Source organism: Gobius niger (genome assembly GCF_951799975.1).
Source record: "Gobius niger genome assembly, chromosome: 2".
Classification (NCBI taxonomy): domain Eukaryota; kingdom Metazoa; phylum Chordata; class Actinopteri; order Gobiiformes; family Gobiidae; genus Gobius; species Gobius niger.
Genome location: NC_136853.1, coordinates 22,915,739 through 22,937,149, shown reverse-complemented (window position 1 = coordinate 22,937,149; position 21,411 = coordinate 22,915,739). Strand labels below are relative to the sequence as shown.

General features: G+C 40.0%; 1 protein-coding gene across 4 annotated transcripts in view; it reads right to left on the bottom strand.

Moving 5' to 3' along the window:
- Nucleotides 1–708: 708 nt before the first annotated feature.
- fibcd1b (fibrinogen C domain containing 1b) overlaps nucleotides 709–21,411 on the bottom strand; it is a 120,155-nt gene continuing 99,452 nt past the window's right edge. For all 4 annotated transcript variants that reach the window (XM_079581644.1, XM_079581645.1, XM_079581646.1 and 1 more), the window contains 2 exons: nucleotides 7,734–7,913; nucleotides 709–1,871 (listed from right to left, as the gene is read on the bottom strand). In XM_079581644.1, coding sequence (XP_079437770.1) covers nucleotides 1,606–1,871; nucleotides 7,734–7,913 — 446 coding nt within the window. In that variant the 3' untranslated portion in view covers nucleotides 709–1,605. The remainder of the gene's footprint in view (nucleotides 1,872–7,733; nucleotides 7,914–21,411) is intronic.

Genomic DNA, 21,411 nt, shown 5'->3' with positions numbered 1-21,411 from the left:
GTTGTTTGCAGCCAAGCCTTTGTGGTGCAATGTAGGGAGGACCCCTTCCAGGAAAGCTTCACAGCTGTTCCAGTGTCAGCGGTGGTTAATGCAACATGGCGATGTGTTGCACGTTTTCCTCCCTGTCAGCCTGTCAGACTCTTCCTCGAAGAGACGCTCACAAAATGTCTTCCAAGAAACGGTAAATCCCAAACCAAGAAGGCAGAAGAATCCCTCAGGCAGCCAGATAGTGACAGTATGGTAGTCATCTGTGCCTTGGTTAGAAAGGTTGACTTTTGTGCTATTGGGATTATCACATACATCTTTTTTTTTTTTTTCAGTTTCCGAGCAGCACCTCAAAGAAATGAAGGTATAGAGTTCATTTATATAATTTCTGCTTTTTTAAACTAGTGGATTTGTCTTTGTCCGTGTGCTTGAGTTCTCTTTGTGTTTTAGCATTGTAAAACAGCATCACATGCTCTAAAATACACACTGTACAGTAAAATCTACACATTTTTTTTTAAAGCTTTTAGAACATCAAAAATGAAATCAAATTTATGTCCCTTTCAACACCGTCAAAACGTTTCCTGTGGTCAGACTCGGAAACATTAAAGACAAACCGTCTCACTGATTTTTAGTTTCCTCCTTAAACTCTCAATGTTGCTGAAAAATAATAGTCTGATAAAAGCTAGAATCTAGGAAACTTTTTTTGTCTTTTTCTTTGTTGTCCTCATAGCAAATCCTTGAACCGAGACTAATGACCGTCTCCTGTTGCACGTGTATCATCATCACAATCACGTGTAAACCATTCGGACGTATGGGGGGGCAGGGAATGCTCGGTCTGACCAAAGTAAACGTTGCTGTCCAGTGATCGCCTCGCGCCACTGAGCTCTGACGGGAAACTGATGGTGTGAGAGATCTGTGACGGTCTATCGCTGTCTTTGATACACACATACAGGCTACACTACTTATGCACGCTGCGCTGGGTGACCATCTGTGGATGCTGCATCACTTGGCCGGTACTCAGCTGGCAGCTACATCAGACAAAGTGCCCAATATGCTCCCTAATGGCTAAAGTCAGATGAATGAGAACTGCATGTGTTTATTCTTTCTGCCACGCTTCTTCTTCACACTGTTTTTTTTTTTTTTTTTTTCCCTTCCTAATCTTTTCTTCGCAAATCTAAAATTATACATTGGTGTTTTTGTGTAATAGAGATGGATTGTCTTTTCCGGGCCAGATTCGAGTAAAGTTGTGTCTGCTTTAATCAATATCTTATGGAAATAATACTGGTGTAAATCTTTTTGGTAGTGCAACTGAATTGTACAGTCAGCAGGGCTAAACAGGTTTGGTAAGAGACCAGGAAAGGACCACCAATGCACCATTTTAGACAGGGCACAGAGTTGCTCTTCCATGGAAATGACGTAGGGCACCAAGGTTGCATTAGTTTTGAGAGGTCACGTACAAGAGAGCCACCATGACACTAGAGATATGAAGAAAAATGTCAAGGAGTCGCTTCCGCTGAGGTGATGAAACAAGACTCCGCCCGTGTGTGTGTTCAGAGTTGTGGTTTGTAAATATTTCCCATCTCCCCCAAGTAGGATTACTCTTTTGTCCAGTTACTTCTTTCATTTATTCTCAGGGTCGCGAGTCGGTCGGATCTTCATCTCGGAGAACTTTAGAGAATACTGCCAGCCAGTCCATGAAGACCACTCGATGCCGTCGGCGTAGGACGTGTGCTGGCCGCGCAGGTACTGGCCGTTCAGGTTGGAGGTGTGGCAGTTGCGGTACCACCAGGCCCCGTGGTAAAACGAGGCGCAGTTGTTCTCCGAATGGTCGTTGTCCTGGTCCTTGGTGGTGAATTTCATACCATTGTGCTTCAGAAGAGAGTCGCCTATGGGTTGGAGAGAGACATTTAATCAAAGCCGCATAAATGTACAAACAAACATGTGCTTTTGCTGTGAGCGGCTCAGCTCTCCTAAGACATGACTGTAACTTTACCAGGAGTGGGTACGTCTCCGGCTCGTCTCCATGGAGATATTGACTAAAGTCAGTAGAATTTGAGATTTAAACAGGTTTGGTCCTCATCCAAATCCACTCTTTGATTACACACAACAGTAATAGCATTTTCTGTGTTGAGCTGATCATTAGAAGCATGTTTTGTACTGATGGCAACAGCAAAGTCCAAAATTTAACACAGTGTGCCTTTAAAGGTAACTTAAAAACAGATAAAATGATTATAAAATAAAAACTCTGTATTCTTGGCCTATCATATGTTTGTACAGATATAATAAGTTACAAGTGTGGAAGACTATAATTGAGAATGAAGTGCTAATTTGATTTTGGCTGTATTAGCAGTGTTTGATTTGGAGTTCCCGTCCACAGTCATATTTGTCGACCAATTACATATAAAAATGATCACACAACTATTGCCAGCACTAGAAATCATATCAGTGTTTGTTGTTAGAAAATCTTAAATCTTGTTTTATTACGACCATCTATTATAGAAAACGCTATCTCAATGCTATCTCAATGGCTGCCGCCTGGGCGCCGCCATGTTTATTTCCCATACCGCCTTTGAAGCTAAGCAGGGAAGTGCCTGGTTAGGACTGGGATGGGAGACCGTTCCTCCGAAGCTAAGCAGGGAAGGGCCTGGTTAGGACTGGGATGGGAGACCGTTTGGGAACACCAGGAAGCCTGGCGACAGTACTGAGTGTGTGCGTGGACATCCGCGGCCGGCCCACACGTGACGGGTCCATATGGACCGCGGTGCTGCTGTCCGAGGACAACCCGCTGTCACACAAACGCGAGTGCACGAGATCTGACTGCCGTGCGTGTGCGCGCATCCAAACAGGGCGATGTGTGCCTGTGTGTGTATGTGTGTGCGTGTGCGTGCGTGCCCAAAACCTGCTCAAACACGAGCCTCTAATCACACGCGCTGCTCCGACTGATTTCTCCTCCGTGTGAGTCAACGCGAAAATGAAACCACTTAACGAGCGCATGGCCTGCACTGCGTAGTTTTTTTTCCTTTTTTTTTTTAACTTTGCTGCTGTACCATTTGTTTTCTCTTTTGCTTTCACGTATTGTGAGCCCAGAGGTACATTTGATTCTAAAGCAGCTTTGAACGCATTGCCAATTTTATTGTAAGGTTATAAATACTGTCTAACAACGATCATTAGGCTATTTCAGTTCAAAACCTACTCATTCTTTTTTTTTATTGTGCACTACCGTGATGCACCAAACCACGGGTCCTGCACCGTGAACCAAACCGTTAAAGCTGAACCCCTAATATTTATCAATAATTATTCCACTGTCTCTTGAATCCTGTTCCCCGCGTTTAGCGAAAATATTGTCGTACTTTATAAGAGAGGAGCACGGGTGCATCAAACACTCCAATTGCAGTTTGTTTGAGATTTTTTTGAGCCTTCATTCTTTTACTCATTTGTAGTGGCCATAGTTTTTGGAATGGGTTGGGAACCACTGGTCTACAGCTGAACTGTGTGACGGGTTGGACATTTCTTTGTAGTCACTCACAATCTCTGAATATCAAATGTGGAGACTAGCGAGGCCCGGCCGAAGGCCGGGTCTCAGCTAGTATTTAAATAATACAATAAATAACTTTGCAGTTATTTTAAAGCAGTATTAAGTAACTCATGCCCCTAGAGGCCATAAACGCCACTGCAGGTGTCGTAGCATGTTGTGTTTTTTTACTCATTAATTGTCCGTGAGAGTAAATACTACACTGACAGAAAAGACAAAGGGACAGAGGGATATTGTACATCCAATAACACAATGGAGATCATTTTTTCCACTGAGACTTGGCTGTAAATACTGTTAAAGTGACGCTAGCCCGCAGTTAGCTTTGCCCGTTAGCCTGTTAGCTTCTTCTTTTGGGATTTCATTATTGTGTATTGGTGGCTCCTACCAGGAGGCAGCGAAGTTGCATTTGTGTATTTCTGGCCAGAAACACCAGGGGTAGATGAAAGCCCCCCCAATTATCCCATTAACACTTGTATTACCCCCAGAGGGACTACGGAGAGGATTTATTAAGGTAAACAAGTTACTTAGTACTGCTTTAAAACGGCAAAAGACCGTTATTTAACAATCAAAATACCTTCTCAGTTCCTACTGTCATTATCCCTGTACAATAAACTTGAATTTACTCCTGAAATAGCAGGTCTTTATTCAGCTGCAGAACGACACTGGGAGGAAGTCATTCAGCTATGTGTGTGGGGTTTCAATCTTCCCTGAACTCGCCCTTGGACATTTACATTACCTAGTGACAGATGTACCTACCCAGTCCCTACCCCCCACCAGGTCCCACATAGAAATGCACTCACTCTCCCACCATTTCAGTTGCACCTTCTAAAATATATCCATTAAATAACATTGAAATTATAAGCTCCACTGAATGTAATCTTTAGTATGCCTTTTACATTTCGGAGGATAAAATTAGAAGCTGAGCATTAGTCAGTACCAGCAGTAATTAAAAAGCTTCAGACTCCTTCCTCTGAGTATTGGGTCTCATTATACAAACAGGAGGTCAGACAGCTTTGTAGCCAATTTATCAAAGACTTCATAGTGACCTTTTAATCCCCCTTTTTAATAACACACTCCCATTGATTTGGAAGGAATCTTGATTACGGGCACGTCAAAAATGTAAAAGTGTGCTGTGGCTGTGTCTTTTATTTCCATTGTTGGGGGGAGGGGGAGTGCTGACCATTGTAAATAGAACATTGTAATAGTTCTTTCAGAGCCCCTTAGAGTACATTCACACGCGCTGTCTTGTCAGGCAGACTCAAACCAAATTGTGTTATGGCCTCCGGCTCTGAAAAAAAAAATCCTTCTGAAAATGTGTTAATATCAATACTTTATGGCAAAAAGCATACAACTGTAGTTAGAAGCTAGTGCCGCCACATTAACAGCTTTTCCTAAACACTAAATAACTCAGCCATCAGACTCATTAACACTAAATAACTCATTACTCCTCATTTGCACTGCTGGATTTGCACTAAGTGGTAACTTCACATTTGCTGCTTATTGTACATTTGTTAATCCACCAACTCACACGGTTTAGCCGACATGTGTATTTTTTGTATATACAGTTAGCCATATCTTGTTTTTGTGTATATATACATGTATATAAACCTTAGTTCATTTCATTGCATTCCTTTATAGCTTTATTTATTTTATAACTAGTCTATGTCTTATGTCACAGGATTGCACCCAAGCAAATTCCTAGTTTGTGAATGTACCCTTTGCTGACAATGGAAATAAAATCGATTCTGATTCTGAAGCAGAGGCTTTTTTAATGCAGTCTTATTTGAACTCATGTGCTTTGAGTTGTCAGTAAAGATGGGAAAGAGACACTTTTGGATCTTCTGCCTGTGTGAATGTGGTATGTGAGTGAGTGGCAGCCACAATGAACTACTATAGCAATAGAGTTTTATTTAGAGATGCACAAATCCAGCTTTTTTGCTACTGATACTCGGAGTATCTGCCGATATCCAATATTTACAGTTACCAAGAAACTTTCCTAAAAGTGGCATTTTCTGAGTGAAAAATTTTACAAGAATGATTTTTCTACACTAAATATTCTTGGGTGTATTGGTGTTTATCAGTATAAACAACTCACATGAAGTGATCTGATCATTACATGTTAGATCAGTTCTTAAACTAAAATACAAACACTTGGCTTCAGCAGCAATTTTATCTTTAGGTTTTTCTATCATAGTTTCTGACCCAGTCTTGATTATTTTTTTTTAGCATTAGCATGCTCCCAATAGCTTTAGCATGCTATTGCTAACCACAGAACTTTGCGCAGCGATCAAAAATACATTTGCGAAGATTAAAAGTAACTCAGCGTTTGGATTCTCCAGGTTCTTAGCTTTACAGTGATATACAGCCATATTCACTTAGATTTAGGAGGCAAACGTTGTGTTTTAAGGCATTGAGCCAAAGCTAGTGTTGGTTCAGAATCGGATATTTGTAGCCGATACCAGATATCGTATTTTTCCAGTATCGGCTCCAATATCCGATACCAGCATCCCTAATTTTATTATAGATGTGTGTTTTTTCCCCGGCCATGCTGCAGACTGAATGAGACTCACAGACAGAGGGTGAAAGAAAACGTCTCATCAGTGCACCAAACCAGGCTTAATTGCTCGAGATGTGGGCACCTCAGCTCCTTACCCTCTTGCTCCCTCCATTTAGCATTGCCATGGTAACCAGTGTGCAGGAGAAATGATCCGACAGGAATGTCTAATATCCGTGTTGTGTGTTGCTCGTTGTCGAAAGAGGAGATAGTGGCGTGTGGGGAGGAAAAAAAGGCGTCCAAAGGATGAGTATAAAAAAGGAAGGAATCATTTGCATGAAACAAAAGTGTCACTAACAAAAGGCAGACAGGCATTGGATGAAAATAACCCGTCTGTCTGTGGCGGATCAAATAATAATTGAAAAGTGCAATGTATGATATATTACTGCAGAAAATATTGCAGTCAGCATTTCTGAAGACCATTTGATGTCACTGATACGTTAAGCCGAAAGAATGATAACCGCAAGATTTACGCCTTTTGCCCTTTCCCATGTCTCTGAGCTGCAAAAACTCCAAAGCAGTAAAACAGTGTGCCTCAATGTTAAATCCTACATTGATGTTCATTACATTACCCTTTACAGCTGACATGTTGTCACACTGCAGCTAATAAAAAGCACACATTAATTAACTAATCACTGTGCCTAAGTGTGTGTCATATGTTGTAACTTGATAAATGCTCGTGCTGCATTTGCTTCTATATTAGTGTTGGTATAACTGTGGTAATGAAAGCAATACATGGGTTTGTGGTGTGGTATAATAGTTCATAGACAAATGCTTTGGACTAAAATATGGAATTTGCACGACAAAGCAGAAAAGGAACCATGGATTATGGAGGGTGGAGCAGGGTACAAGGATGTTGGTGATTGGGAGAAGTGACACACACATTAACGAAATTTTAATCTACCGAAAATGTGACAGATTTATATTTGACGGCTAAAAGATGTTTCGGCTTGTGGTGGACAGACCATGCTCTATAGACCAGTGTGCAGTCTTCTATCTCCGTGCTATTTACCTCGCTCTCTCTGTATTGCCTTCTTCACACCTGTCCAATTCCAACTCCAATTCCACCTCACTACATCTCTCTCTCCCCTGCCTTCCCCATCACTTCGGAAAAATTGTCCCCATTTCTACAGTGTTCTTGGAGCACTGAGTTCCCAGAGGCTCAGGAAATAGCTGCTTCAGTTCTGCTGCATATTTTTGTTTACGCTGCAGCTCAAGTAGTGCAATTAATTGGCAATAATTTAGAGGAAGCTGACAAGTAGCTTGGCTAGGACCTGAGAGGAAGGGCACAAGATAAGAAAAGATATATTTGCTGTTACTCACACCCGTGGACTAAAGGTATAGTCTTCTTTAAAGCATTGCTGCAGTAAACTAACATTAACTAACATATTCCATAACTACTGCTAATTACTAAGCAGAATTTTGGGTGTACCGGCCAGAAAGGTTTAGGGACCCCTGCTCTGGGCAAAAAGCTTCATGAAATATACGACTTAATGACATATATTTGAGTGTTCAGATATTCTGTCGGGGAAGTGCAGTGGAAGTTTTGCTTTACCTCAGAAAAGTTTTGCTTTACCTCAGAGTTGAAAAAAAAAGCAAAGCAAAGCAAAGTGTGAGCTCAGCACATATTCAACTAGTTCATCGCATGGTGGAAATGCCTACCTGCATTTCCAGAATAGTCCCCCACAGTCAGAGGGTATCCGTCATCGTCAGGGTCCACAGAGAAGAGGCCCACTCCGAAAGTGCCGTAATGGGCGTATGCAGTGCTGTTCTCGAAATCCTCCAGGTCGATGCGCAGCTCGTAGTTCCCTTGGATGGACAAAGTGTAGATCTGCTTCAGCCCTTCAAAAAGCAAGACGAAAACAATCCATTACTTACGGCTGCAGACTTAATTTTAAAGGCACTTCAATTGACCACAATGCAGCCTTTCTGACCTAACAGAGTTTTTGCTCCATTTACTGTCTGGTTTCAACCGAAAAGTGGATTTGGCTTTTCCTTTTTATACTAAAAGGTCTACGTCTGTACTTTCAGGTCTAGCAGACTGCAATGTTTTTTCTTTTTTTTATTAAAATGCTATCATGTTATGCTTCGCCATGCTCAACTTCTACAGAGCACACCTTTAGCTTCTCCGAGCTCAGTGCTCTGCCTCGATAAGGGCTGTTGATTTGTCAGTGAGTAATTGCTTTCACTTCTCCATGACAACCTTGACTTGTGGAAAAAGTGCAGGTGAACTGTGAAATTGAAACATAACCAAGTTGCACTGAGGAGTGTTTGATATGTGCATCTATAAAATAAACTCTTGAGAACTGAAGTATCCTTTCAAACCAAATGTGGAAGTGTCGCATCTTAGCAACACATTTTCATCTTGTTAAAATTAGTTCTTCAGCTGTCCCTAGATAAAACTGTCTGCAACATCAACGTTTTCTTTAATTGTTGTAGATGAACAAATATATGCCAACATCGGATAAAAAGATTGCTTTATTTAGTGTAGCTGTCCTTGCTTTTAAAAAGAGACACCTGCAACAGGTGCTTGTGAAAGACGAATAAAAAAACAAACCAACAACAGCTAATTTGTGGAGATGTTACTGCTATAACACTATACAACACTAAATGTTTATTTAAATAAAGACATTTGCAGTAGAGGTCATGGGAACAAGGACAATTAAAGGGGCTAGATGCAAGTTAGCCATTTTATACTCACTACTGCCACCTCAGGTCATACGCGTAACTGCAGCCTCTATATTAAGCTCGTGCATGACGGCACTTCAAATCCGAGTAACAACTTTTAGAGTGACAGTGCAGGATTTTAGAGGCAGTTGTGGTGAACAGGTCTGAGCTCATTCTACACATTAGGACATGGCTGGAACATGTAGGGGGAGGAAAATACTTAATTTTAACATTTTTAAACTCTGTATTGTCCCTTTAAAGAGATGTCACATCCATAGTCTTTCTAAAGTCTTTCAAAAGATTTACAATAATGTATCTGTATAGAAGGAGGCTTTTATCACCAAGGGCCATGCAAGTTAGAGTCTCAAAGCATGGATGGAACGCTGTCTGCTGGCAGCAGAGGGAATGAAACATGTAAAAAAAAGTAATTTTACCCATGCTAACAAACCAATGGAGCTGTGATAAACACAGTTTGTTTGAGGGCAGCATGGATCCGCTGAGGGTTTATGAACTGTAAAAATGTGGAGGTCAGTTTTGGATTCTTGCGCGACATTATCCAGGAAATACAGATCAGCCTCTTCAGTGGAAAAATAAACGACTCTAGGAAACATTACTTCAAGGCAAGGCATATTATTCATTCCATGCAATTCATACACAAGGTAACTCAATGCGCCGCAAACCTTCAGAGCTGAAACTGTGTGAATAGCGCCACATGTTTGTGACACGGGAACAATGTCACAACATGGTTAAATATAATTATAAAGTGCCTGTATTTAAGCACGCTTAATTGTTGGCCTTTATTAACGCTTAGCACGGCAGTAGTATCGTCTTCTGAGGCATCTAGCCAGGCATGTCTGCACTTCATTAAACGATCTTTTAATTTTCTTGTTTCATTTTGACAAGCACGACCAGCGGGGGCCAGAGTTTGCCTTGCTTTTTTCCTCGCCTTCCTCTCACTTCCCTCCCACTGTGTCAGAGAGCTGGTTCCTCCTCGGGCAGGTTTTCCTTCTGCTGGCTGATCAAAGCTACTTGAGGAGCAGTGTGTCATGCAGCGAGTAGAGTGAGGAACTCTACAGTGAATTTACCACTGCACTAGAAGACAAACAAGAGTGAACAGAGCTGAAAGACTATGCAAATTACAAATGCAGTTTTCATTTGTGCGAGGGAATATTTTTGAGAAACTGTTTCAAAGGATGAGTGTTTTGAGCATGCAGGCCAGTGTTTTGGGAGTTGTTTATGGTTGCCGCAGAATCCCACTTCACTCTATGGATCTGTCAACTGGAAAGAAAAAGCACAAGCTGTAGCATTTCATTTAAACCTCCAACAGCAATCAGCATCAGCCTCCTTCACCATGAAGCCTAGCATGTGGAGAAAGCAGCTCAGTTAGGATTTTATGTTTACCTAATGGGAGGCTGAACCGGTCATTTTCAAAATGTCACTTCTCCAAAGCTTCAAATGCAAATACTTTGCCAATATATGCTGTTGGTGACGTGCAATCTGTAATAATTGATCATAGCTCTCTAAATACAAACATTATGGCATCTATGGCTGCTCAATTATAGCAAAAATAATAATCACCATTATTTTAGCAATCATTGAAATCACGATTATTTGTTGCCTATGCAAAATATTTTCTTTGGACTAGGGCTGTCACGATAATTACTATATCGACTATCGCTCTTTGGTCTTTTTGCGTGACTGATGGACGGTGGACTATTCCTGTTTATATGCTCACGTTTCATAACTAATCCTCTATTAAGAGCCAGCCCTCACACCTGCCCAAGCAAACCAAGCTCTGCGGCCTGATGACATCATCACACAGCGTTGTTTGTTTAGTAGCATGTGAAATGTGAAGGGAAGAGAAACAATCATCACAGTGGCATGAAATAATAGGTTTGAGCTGCGTTTGTGAGACCTGCTCCTCCGCAGAGCTTTAGACTTTTCTGCAACAACCAGCTCTGGGCAAAAGATATAGAGGCTTCTAACTTCTTTTCTCCTTTCAGCAAAAGGTGAGCACTACTACTTATAAAAATAATAATAATTATATTATCATTTCTGCGACAAATACAACAGTTCATCACGCTGCAGGTAGTTCAGCCGCACTCACTCTACCTGCGCAAGACAAACTTTCTGAGCTTTGGATGGACGAGCGGGAGGGCATCCTTAATGAACGCCATTTCTTTTAGTCATCTAGTGTAAAAATCTAAATCGTAATTGAATTTCGATTCATTGCACAACCCTAATAGCATCCTTCTGTCCCGAAACTTTAGGTAAATTATCATAAAATGAACTGAAAAGAAAACATTGTTGAACAAGTAAAAATAAGGCTTCTGCGAATTGTTGACGCAGGAAATGAAATAAAAAGAAAAGAAAAGAATATATGTCTCCTTTAATGTGCTTAAATGGGAGAAAAAACAACAACATATAAATATTATGTCAGAAACCTTTGAAAATATCAAACAACATTCTTTATTTGGAAGCCCATTCGCTTCCATAGAGAGATCCCTCGTCTTCCTGGGGTCCAGATTAAAAACACTTGAGTAAATTGACGAACTTCAAAAGGGAGACGGCAGAGAATGTTTTTCCATCTTTGGAAATTAAACAGCAGATGCAACATGGCTCTATTTAAAGACAGCGCAGTCCCCACTATATTTACATAACTTTAATTCACTCTCTAATTAAAGCCCTGGAGAACCCTTCGTCAGACACCAGTTCTGAATAATTACTGTGAGTCGAATGCGAGGGAAGAAAACATCCGAGACTTGGTTGGCTCACATCTAAATGCTCAGGTGTACCGCACTGTTGATTACATGCTATTGTTAGCTTCATTTAAATGGGTCTAATACAATGGAGAATTTTCAGGCGTTTTGCTACGGTTTAAATGTGATGATTGTACCACTGGGAGGAAGACTTTGCACTGATTTTTCATTTAAAGCAAGCCGAGAAAAACCCACATATGTAGGTGCTCCCACGCTTTGAAAACGCGGAGATTACCTCACAGTGTTTACAAAGTTCTGTTTGCTCCGGCTCGTTCCCGCAGTGTAAATTCGATGATATCCGATATAATGCAGTTTTCATCAAGTATCAAAACGAAACTCCACTTGTCACGCCTCTGAATGATGGTGACATTTTTAACCTCCATGAAAAAAACTAAATAAATGAACAATGACAAAATATCGGATCGGACTTGGATCGCAATACTTTGTGCTGCAATACCTAGCATCGATACTTTATCAAGTATTGCAATACTTTCAATACTTGTGTTTGGAGGCATTTTTATCACACGACTTTGTTTTCCAGTGACAGTTAGAGCACCTTGTTACTTTTTGTGTTAATGCACTTTTCAATCTTAACACTTCAGTAAATGTCAAATGGCATATGGTTTATAAACTTTAGACACATGACTTTTTACTCATTTTAAGGTAAACATGTTACTGATAATTACTTACTGTATCGTATCAGATCATCACTAAAGTGGATTGTCTGACAGAGAGGAGTGCTTAATGGTGACAACAGGTTTGCTAATGACAACATGAATTCCTCGTGGTTGTAAATGGACAATTTAAGGAACATAAACATGAGAGCAGATCCAAAGAAAAGCTCACTGCTACAATCTTGATTAAACTCTCTGTCGTGGCTTTTATAGCTCAACAGATGTTATGACAATAAGTCAAGAATCAAGTTAATAATAATAATAACTTGCATTGCACTAGACAAGCCTGTATTACCAAGTTTCTCAAAGTGCTACACCGTCGTCATTATTCATTCATTAGTGGTGGTAAGCTATACTGTTGTAGCCACAGCTGCCCTGGGATAGACTGATGGTAGCAAGGCACCCAGTCTGCTCCGTCGGCCGCTCACTCACACATTACATTCACCCAGGCTTCCAGGTTCCCAAAGGGTCTCCCATTAAGTACCAGCCAGGCCCTTCCCTGCTGGGCCTCTGAGCCCTGACGGGGTTGGGCGGAGAAGGTATGACCTTTGTTGACAGACATGATAAAAAAAGAAAGAAAAATAAAAGAAGAACAAGCATTTTCTCTGCAACAAACAAGTCTATGATGATGCCAGAGGCAGAGGCACTCTATTGAACATGGAAATTTTTTTTTACTGGTAATAATTATTGACAGAGATTGTTATGTTTTATGTTTCTCTGGACAGGCAACAGCAGAGGAGCTGAAAATGAATGCAAATGCAAAAATGAGACACCAAACTGTATTTGTTTTTGATCACTCTTCCGTTATTGTATTATTACAGCCTACCAACAAAGTTAACTCAATAGCACGTGTACAGGGATGTGAACCGACAACTCTTCAGGTGTCATGTTCACCCCTTACTACAAGATCTATGCAATTTGTTTTAAAATAGAATAGAATAAAGAATAAAATGTGTATACTTAGATCTGGAACAACTCAATAAATGACCATATGACATTGGGTCTGACAGACTCAGAGGGCTCAAACCAAGAAGAAAGGAGAACTAAACTACTCTATACACTCCTCACCCCTTCACCTTTATAAAAGTGGAACACAAGAGGGGGCATACTATTGTTCTCCTTCATATTAGATCTAATAAGACCACAGTAAAAATGATGCATGTGCACAATTACTTTACTACAATAGGTAATGGCAGTGCATTACTCATTTTGAGCATTTTGAGGTTAGGAAAAGGGGAACATATTGTGCTTCTGAAGATCGCTATTTGTCTTTTTCCCTGTTTTTTCCTCAATCATTTTTTCCCCTTCATCACTTTGAGCCACATTTCCCTCCCACATGTAAAACAATGACACCTCCCTGGAAGTGATTAAACCATTGCCAACTGAAAAGCCTCTTTCCTCAGACAGGATTTTCATGAGAGCAGCATCAGCCGCAGTAAAAGATCCAAATATGAATCATTTATCGCTCTTATTTGTATGTATGTAAGTATGTCAAGGGAAATGCATCAGATGCTTTTAAGGGACTTTTTGACGTATGTGCCACTATGAGGAAAACACACAACACAGAAATGATTATAGTCCCTCGTGCTGCTTGCAGCATTTCCTCAAGTTAAATATTCATCAGGCTTTTCTCCCTGTGTTAGGGGAGCTCCTGAGACAGTTTGAGCTCAGAAGCAGAAAAAGGAGCACTCTTTCTCCTCCGCCCACATCTCTTACCTCCAACTATAACTCAGCTCCTCCCACGATTTGTCTTCTCTCTATTCCACTAATCTGCCTCGGTGCATTTACATACGTTGAGCGCTCTCTCGGACTCTGCTCATAGCTCAATTATGCGGAATTTCTTACGTTATCCGGGTTTATTCTGTATGTATGAGAGGTTTAACTGCTCCACTCAAGGCGTCTAGGCACAAGATTTAGTTTATGTGTTCTGAAGATCTGCCAGACTTACCAGCGGGAAAGAAAGGTCTTCAATGTGTGTTTTGCTTGTATCAAGTTATACCCTAAAATGTACATTGTAAAACTGAATTGAAGCACTCATTTGAATCTCTCCACCCACACATCCTCATATATATTGTGATATTGTGTAGGCCTCTCCAGTAATAGAGCCAGCAGGACTATACCGTATTCCATTCTGCCACCAGGATTGCGAGCTCACCTTTGGCACTTGGGGCGAGACTGTGGGTGATTTGAACTGTTTGAAGGTCTCTGGAGAAAGAGAAGAGTCAACAATAGACTGACTAACGTCGGCTCTACCCTTTTCATCAAAGAAAAACAGAAAATGGACAGGTGGGTGCTGAACTCCACTTCCCCACGAGACAACTGATATTCAATAGAAGAAAAAAAAGAAAGGTGTGTTCAAGGTGGTCATGCCGGTGACATAACATCATGACTATTTGCGATGTTTGCTTTTGTCGCAGTGTGTCAAAGGGGTCCATTATCTTTACCCCGTGCTCGTGAAAAGCAGCTTTACTAGCTTTGTAGAGGCCGCTTTACACACTAATACTCAACCTTTATGCTGTGTTTTTGAAAATATAAACTAAAGAAAATCATATTCATACATCAATCCCTGTAGGGGCTATGAGACTGTTTAAAGAGGGCTCTGTCCCCCCCAAGACCCCAATATATGAATATTTATCTATGATTATTTCTCTTATAATCATCATGAATGTATTTGGTCTGTGCAGCTCCCTTAAACTTTGTATTTCAGCCCAAAAGTAATTCACCTGGCAAAAGATTGAAAGAACAGAGCGATTCATACTCACAGTAATATAAATCTGGAAAGGCTCCAGTGTAAACTGTTCTCGAAGAAGACTTTTAGCATGGTTGGATCACGCGTACCTCGTGTTGGCCAATCACACCCAAGTCACAAGACATACATAAAATAATATAAGAAAAGACTTTGATCAAACTATAGCAAAAAATAAAAATACAAAAACACAACACTGCTTAACAAAGCACTAGAAATATCAAATACAGTATATGTTATTTGTCTGGTTCATGTTTAGATTTCCAATGCTGTGGGATTTTTGTGGTGAGCATGAACACTATTTATTTTTGGTAAAAGCAGTGAGAGAAACAATGTTTCCATTTGCCCTCGTCATTTGGTAAAATTATGCAGTTATACAATTTTTCCATTACAGTAAAACATTTTTTTTTTTATTGGAACAAACAAATGGAATTTTCAACCAAATTTAGTCAATTTCTGCCAAACTATGTTTTTTACTCCCCATATAAATGTTATAATATCACTATTATTATTATCACATTTTTTTTTACTACACGTCAGAGCAAATGGAAACATTGTTTTTCTGATTGCTTATTTAATAAATCTGAATAATGTATAGTTTTTATACTCTCCACAAAAATCCGACAAAGTTACACAGTGAACCTGACGCTCAATACCTTGTGTTAATTGATTGTTGCTGTGTTGTTAAAAAAGCTTCTTCAGCATCGGGTTTGCGCAAGTTTTTTGGGAAAAACTGTAACACTTTATTTTACAGTACCTTGACACATTGTACCTTCCTAAATCTAGTACAATGTAGTATGCTCCGTAACAATCTGTAATAACTTGTACCTATGCACTACATACACAATGGAATAACTATTAGTACTTTGTAGGTACATAATGTGATAGGACATTAGGGCCTGGGCTTTAGGTTAGGGTGAGAGTTATGTCTTATTATATTATGTACATATATACAAACTACAAATACACATTATTCCATTGTGTATCCAACCCATAGGTACAAGTTATTACAAGTTGTTACAAAAGTGCGATGTACTGTAAAACAATAAGCTTAATAAAACATTTATTCCAGTGGGAAAAACTGAAAATATTAATACAGTTTGTTGAGGGTGTGTCTTTTGGGGAACTTTCGGGGAGATGTTGTTTACCGCTGTTTACAGTATGACAAACAAACCTTTAGCTTTTAGCCTCTCCATACTGGTCAGAGCGGCCTCACAGACTCCGATCCTTCTCCAGCTCAAGTATCTACAGTGCATCTTTGGATCAAGCGCCGTCGTGCGAGAAGTGCCAGCACCCACAAACTCTTGCTTGGTGAATGGGAAACCGAATGTCCTTTGACTAAATTTCCTTGGTGCCATTGGTTGAGCAGCAAATGCACTGTGCGGCTCCTCGGGCAGAGTCTAACTTGGGAGTAAAAATCTTGAGAATGTTTGCTCCCGTTGCCCACAGCACCCTCATTACAGCACTTCCCAGAGGTTGCTTGCTTTGTCTTTGAAGATAGATTCACTTAGCAATATTTTATTTATAAATATTGTTTCCTCATACAGTAGCTGTCGCAAAAGAACAAAAGCAGGCAGCATGAAAAAGCTCTATGGCGGCTTGTTTCTGAACATGTTGAGGGAAATGAGGTCATTCTCGATGATAAATGTTCTGGACATGAGCGGACGGTAACTATATTTTCACGTATTGTCCCATGCTAAATTTGGGAATAGTAGGTTAAAGTGTTGAAGAAAGTATTCAGGTCTAGGCGTGGTGGCTGCAGGTCTTTCAAAATGGAAATTGGTAAGAATGTATTATATAATGAATACATGTACTCATTTAGCCTACTTACGCTCTTAACATTACTGCAAAGACTTTGTACATCGACCGTGCAGTCGCTGGGTTTTAATTGAGTTATGATAAATAAATAAATAAATAAATAAATAAATAAATAAATAGGGGAGACCGGGGCTATTTGTCATGTGGGGTAATATGTGTATTGGCATTCCTCTTCTCTTGCAATTCTAATTTTCTCACTTGGACTGAAGACATGAGGACGGGACACATTTGAGTTGTTTTTATGGCTTTATCCAAACTTTAATGTTTGTGTTTTTTCTGTAGTGAGAGCTTTCCTTTAGTTAGTGTCTTAAACAAAAGACACCGATCTGTAAGACAGAGATGTTAGCTTTGATTTGAGCCGTTTTAGAGCTAGCATGCTAAAGCCGTTTGTTAGCTAGCTTACATTGCTGGTAAAGTGGACACTCGGGGCTATTTGTCACAAAAACTGGGGGGTATTTGTCACATGGGGTAAAACATGGCGGGACATTTTTTTTCTTTTGTGTCTTATATGTTTTTCTGATCACTTTATTTGAACAGTAGCTTTTGTAGAGGCCGTATGTTTGGGTTGTTTAAGTGAATTTGTGCATTTTACACCTCATAGAGCAATTTGCACAAAAAAAAGAGAAAATCAGTTAGATCAAATGAGTGTCATGAACACATCTGGCATAGATACAGACAGCTTGGCATCATAGAAGGGGTGGCCTCGCCGAGGGAGAAAATAGAATATTTTAGGTTTTTCACTCTTTTTAACCATTTTCTGGCAAAGTATAAACTTGTTTATCACATACAAATAAAGTGAAGTCTAAATTGGGACCATATGGATGTTTATTCACAGCAGATTGTTCAGTAGAGCAAAAAAACGGCAGTCGTAGCTAATGCTAGCAAGCCGTATTTATGGGCTGTTGAACCACGTTGCTCCTCCGCATGTCTTTGTATCTTTATTTAGTAGAAAACCATATTCATACTTCAGCATTTGTTAAAGAAGTTTTGGATAAATTAGAGAAAGTTTAGATTTTTCCCCAAATTGTTTTCCCCCTTTAACTGTTTTCAAACATGACCATATATGGGCGATTCCAGAGACGCCGTCTGATCTATTGTGACTGTTTTAAAACATATTTTGTCCATTTACCTCAAAAAGCAAAAATTGTTACAAAGGTTTATCAAATTTCAAGTAAACATCAAAAACTCCATTAAAAACAATAATGACAGCCAACCCCATGCCTTGTGACAAATTGCCCCGCACATGGGGCACATTGTCACAGTCGATTTTGTTGTGTTTGACGGTTAATAACTATCAACAAAGAGAGCAAGGTCTCCTTCAAGTCAATGCTGCTCTGACTCTTGTGGGATTTTCTGTTGATGAGCAGCAAACTCTAGAAAAAAAAGTGTGACAAATAACCCCGGTCTCCCTTACAAATAAATTCTGCCACAGTCAGCACCATAAGGAAGTTCATCTAATGTTTTGATGTAAAGAGATTGGTCATTTCATTGACTTTGTGACTCAATCATTTCCATCCGTGTCTGAGTTAAAGCGTGTTTAAAAGTGAACTCTCTGCGTGTGGATCGGCGGTGTCTCCTCCAGCTGTCACTCCGCTGCATTTCCCCACCTCATCCCTGGGCTCATCTCAAATGAATGAGGACTGCCGGCTTTGTCTTTTCCACTGTGAGCTGTCACGATACAAGTTGGAGGTGACATGTTTGCTTGTGCATGTTCACGCTGGAGCTGTGCTTTAACTATGTCAAACTTCCTCACAGCCCCGATCCGCTCACGTTGGAAATTAGTGAGTCGAATGGTGGTGAATAATAAACGGGATTCAGGCGGAGCCGAGAATTGTCTGATCATATTCAACCTTAAAGATTTGTATTCGAAGTAATTGAACGCGGCAGCAGAACAATCACTTGAGTGTCATACGGAGCCTGATGTGTTACTTCACCAGCCATTACAGCCAAATTGATTTTTCCCCACTTCACGCCACAACAGCGCACACTATACTTTATCCCTCTACTTGAGCAATGCTATGAGACCTAGGGCCCGATCTTGTGCATCAAAACGGAGACGCTAGCGTGACATTTTGCGCTCAGTAGGAGCGCACTTTGTGATCTTGCCACTCCAGACTTAGCGCATTTAAGTGGGTGGAGACACAGATTTTCCTCCAACCAGATCGACTCCGCGTCCAGGAGAGTGGTTGTGTGGGAGTGTGGGGTGAACATGTGCTTTTGTTTTGCTTCGCGTTCATGCCAAGCGCGGGCCGATCCGCGCCACAGCGGACACTGTAGCTCTTTTTCTCTCGAGACGTGAACATCGTTTAGCTCACGATGGGGTAAATAAAATTTTTAGTTTGACCTGTGAGAGCCTAAGGCTTAAGCGCAATGTAAATGAGGAAGTGAATGTCAGCCGTGTTTCCATCGGTGCAGTCACCTCCTCTTGTGACGCCCCCTCACAGGTGGCGGAGGCGAATGGCACATATAGCGCCGCCACTCCGAAAATAATTCGCCAAGAGGCTGCGCCGCCCGTGCGCTGCACAAGATCTGGCCCCTATACTCTTAATTGAGAAAAGAAAATTGCTCGGCCCATTGTGAATACATCTTTAAGATTAAAGTGTACATGTACCTTATTTATATACATATATATACTACAAATGTAATATATATAATAGGCTATAAAATAGGCTATAATATAATAGGCTATAATATAATAGGCAATAATATAATAGGCTATAATATAATATAATATAATATAATATAATATAATATAATATAATATAATATAATATAATATAACATAATATAATATAATATAATATAGAAGAAGAAGAAGAAGAAGATCTTTATTTATATAGCGCCTTTCACAGACATATAGTCACAAAGCGCTTTACATGAGACAATTGTACATTCACTCCATACTTGGTGGTGTAAACTACGTTTGTAGCTTCAGTTTCCCCTGGGGGAGACTGTCAGAAGCGCTTTCGCGACTACACACGTCTGCGCCAACAGACCCTCTGACACCACCATACATTCACTCACACACACATCATTCATCCTGGCCTATTGTGCATGTTTTTAGTGGTAGGGTAGGGGAAACCGGAGTGCCCGGAGGAAACCTACGCAGACACGGGGAGAACATGCAAACTCCACACAGAAAGGCCCCGTCCAGGTGGGAATCGAACCCGGACCTTCTAGCTGTGAAGCGAGAGCACTAACCGCTGTGCTACCGTGCCGCCCTATTATAATATAATATAATATAATATAATATAATATAATATAATAATATAATATAATATAATATAATATAATATAATATAATATAATATAATTAATATAATATAATATAATATAATATAATATAATATAATATAATATAATATAATATAATATAATATAATATAATATAATATAATATAATATAATATAATATAATAATGTATCAGGCCCATTAGCCAAACATGCTGTACCTACTGCTATTAAAGTAATATTCACCAAAAGCGGTACATCCGGGTTAGCGGGGGACAAATGTTAATGGTGCAGCAGCTACGCTAACCCGGAAGTACCGACTTTAGTAAATATTATTTTTTAGCAGTTTGTGCGACATAAGTAGGTTCAGTAACTCTCTGTTGAGTTTCAGAAATATTGATGATTGTTTTTAAGATGTTTTTTTCTGCCATGTTCCGCCTTTGTCTGTAAAACATTATAACAAAAATATCCTCCCACAGTCATCCTATATAGTACCATTTGAAATCCCTTAGCGTGGAGTGGATTCTCCATATTGGTTTGAAGACGGCGTGTCACAGTAAGATGCGATTAACTGATTTGATGGTAGATACAGCACATATTCTGCTGTATGAGATTTCAGATTTCCTATTTACTTTCATCCCCAAATCACTGTGAAACTAAACGCTTCCAAATGCCATCCAGAGTGTGAAAATAAAGGCAGGGTTTCTCTCAAGTGGCCTGATTAGACTCATAAAATCATGAGAGGGAGAATAGGAGCCAACAACCCATCACATCCGATATGATCAGAAATTAACCTTCGGGGCTGCAGCCAAAGGCAGCCGGGGGAGATGCGCAGGGCGAGAGGCGGAAGGCGAGGCAGACAAATGCTGGCAGAGTTGGCAGAGCTGTGGGGCTGTAATTCACTCAGAGGCTCACATTAATATTTAGAGGTACTCTCAGGTAAAACAAAATGAGCAATGCAGTGCCAGGCTGACAGCACGGAGATTGGCAGCACACACAAGGCACAGAGCCACCGAAATATACAGTGCCACAAACAGGGATGCCAAAGCAAATACAACTGGATTATAGAGAAGTCAAAGGTTCTTTTTTAAATGAATGATGGTAAAATAGTACAATAATAAAAATGTGGAAATTGAGAAACTGAATAAAAAAGCAAACTAAAAAACAAGCAGATATGTTACCAATCCCAAGTCAAGTGAAAATGTGTCTGATTATCCGGTGACGATTTATATTTACGTATGCTTGTTAAGTATTAATAAGGTAAGCATTAATAATATGCTTGTAAAGTATTAACACACTGCTTATTATACTTTTTATCTATACTAATAGGCTATTAATTATATGATTACCCAAACCTTAACTCTTACCCTAAAGTGGATACTAATGCTTATTAATACTTAATGGGCAATACCGATTATCCTTATCCTGTTATGCAAGTTTTATCT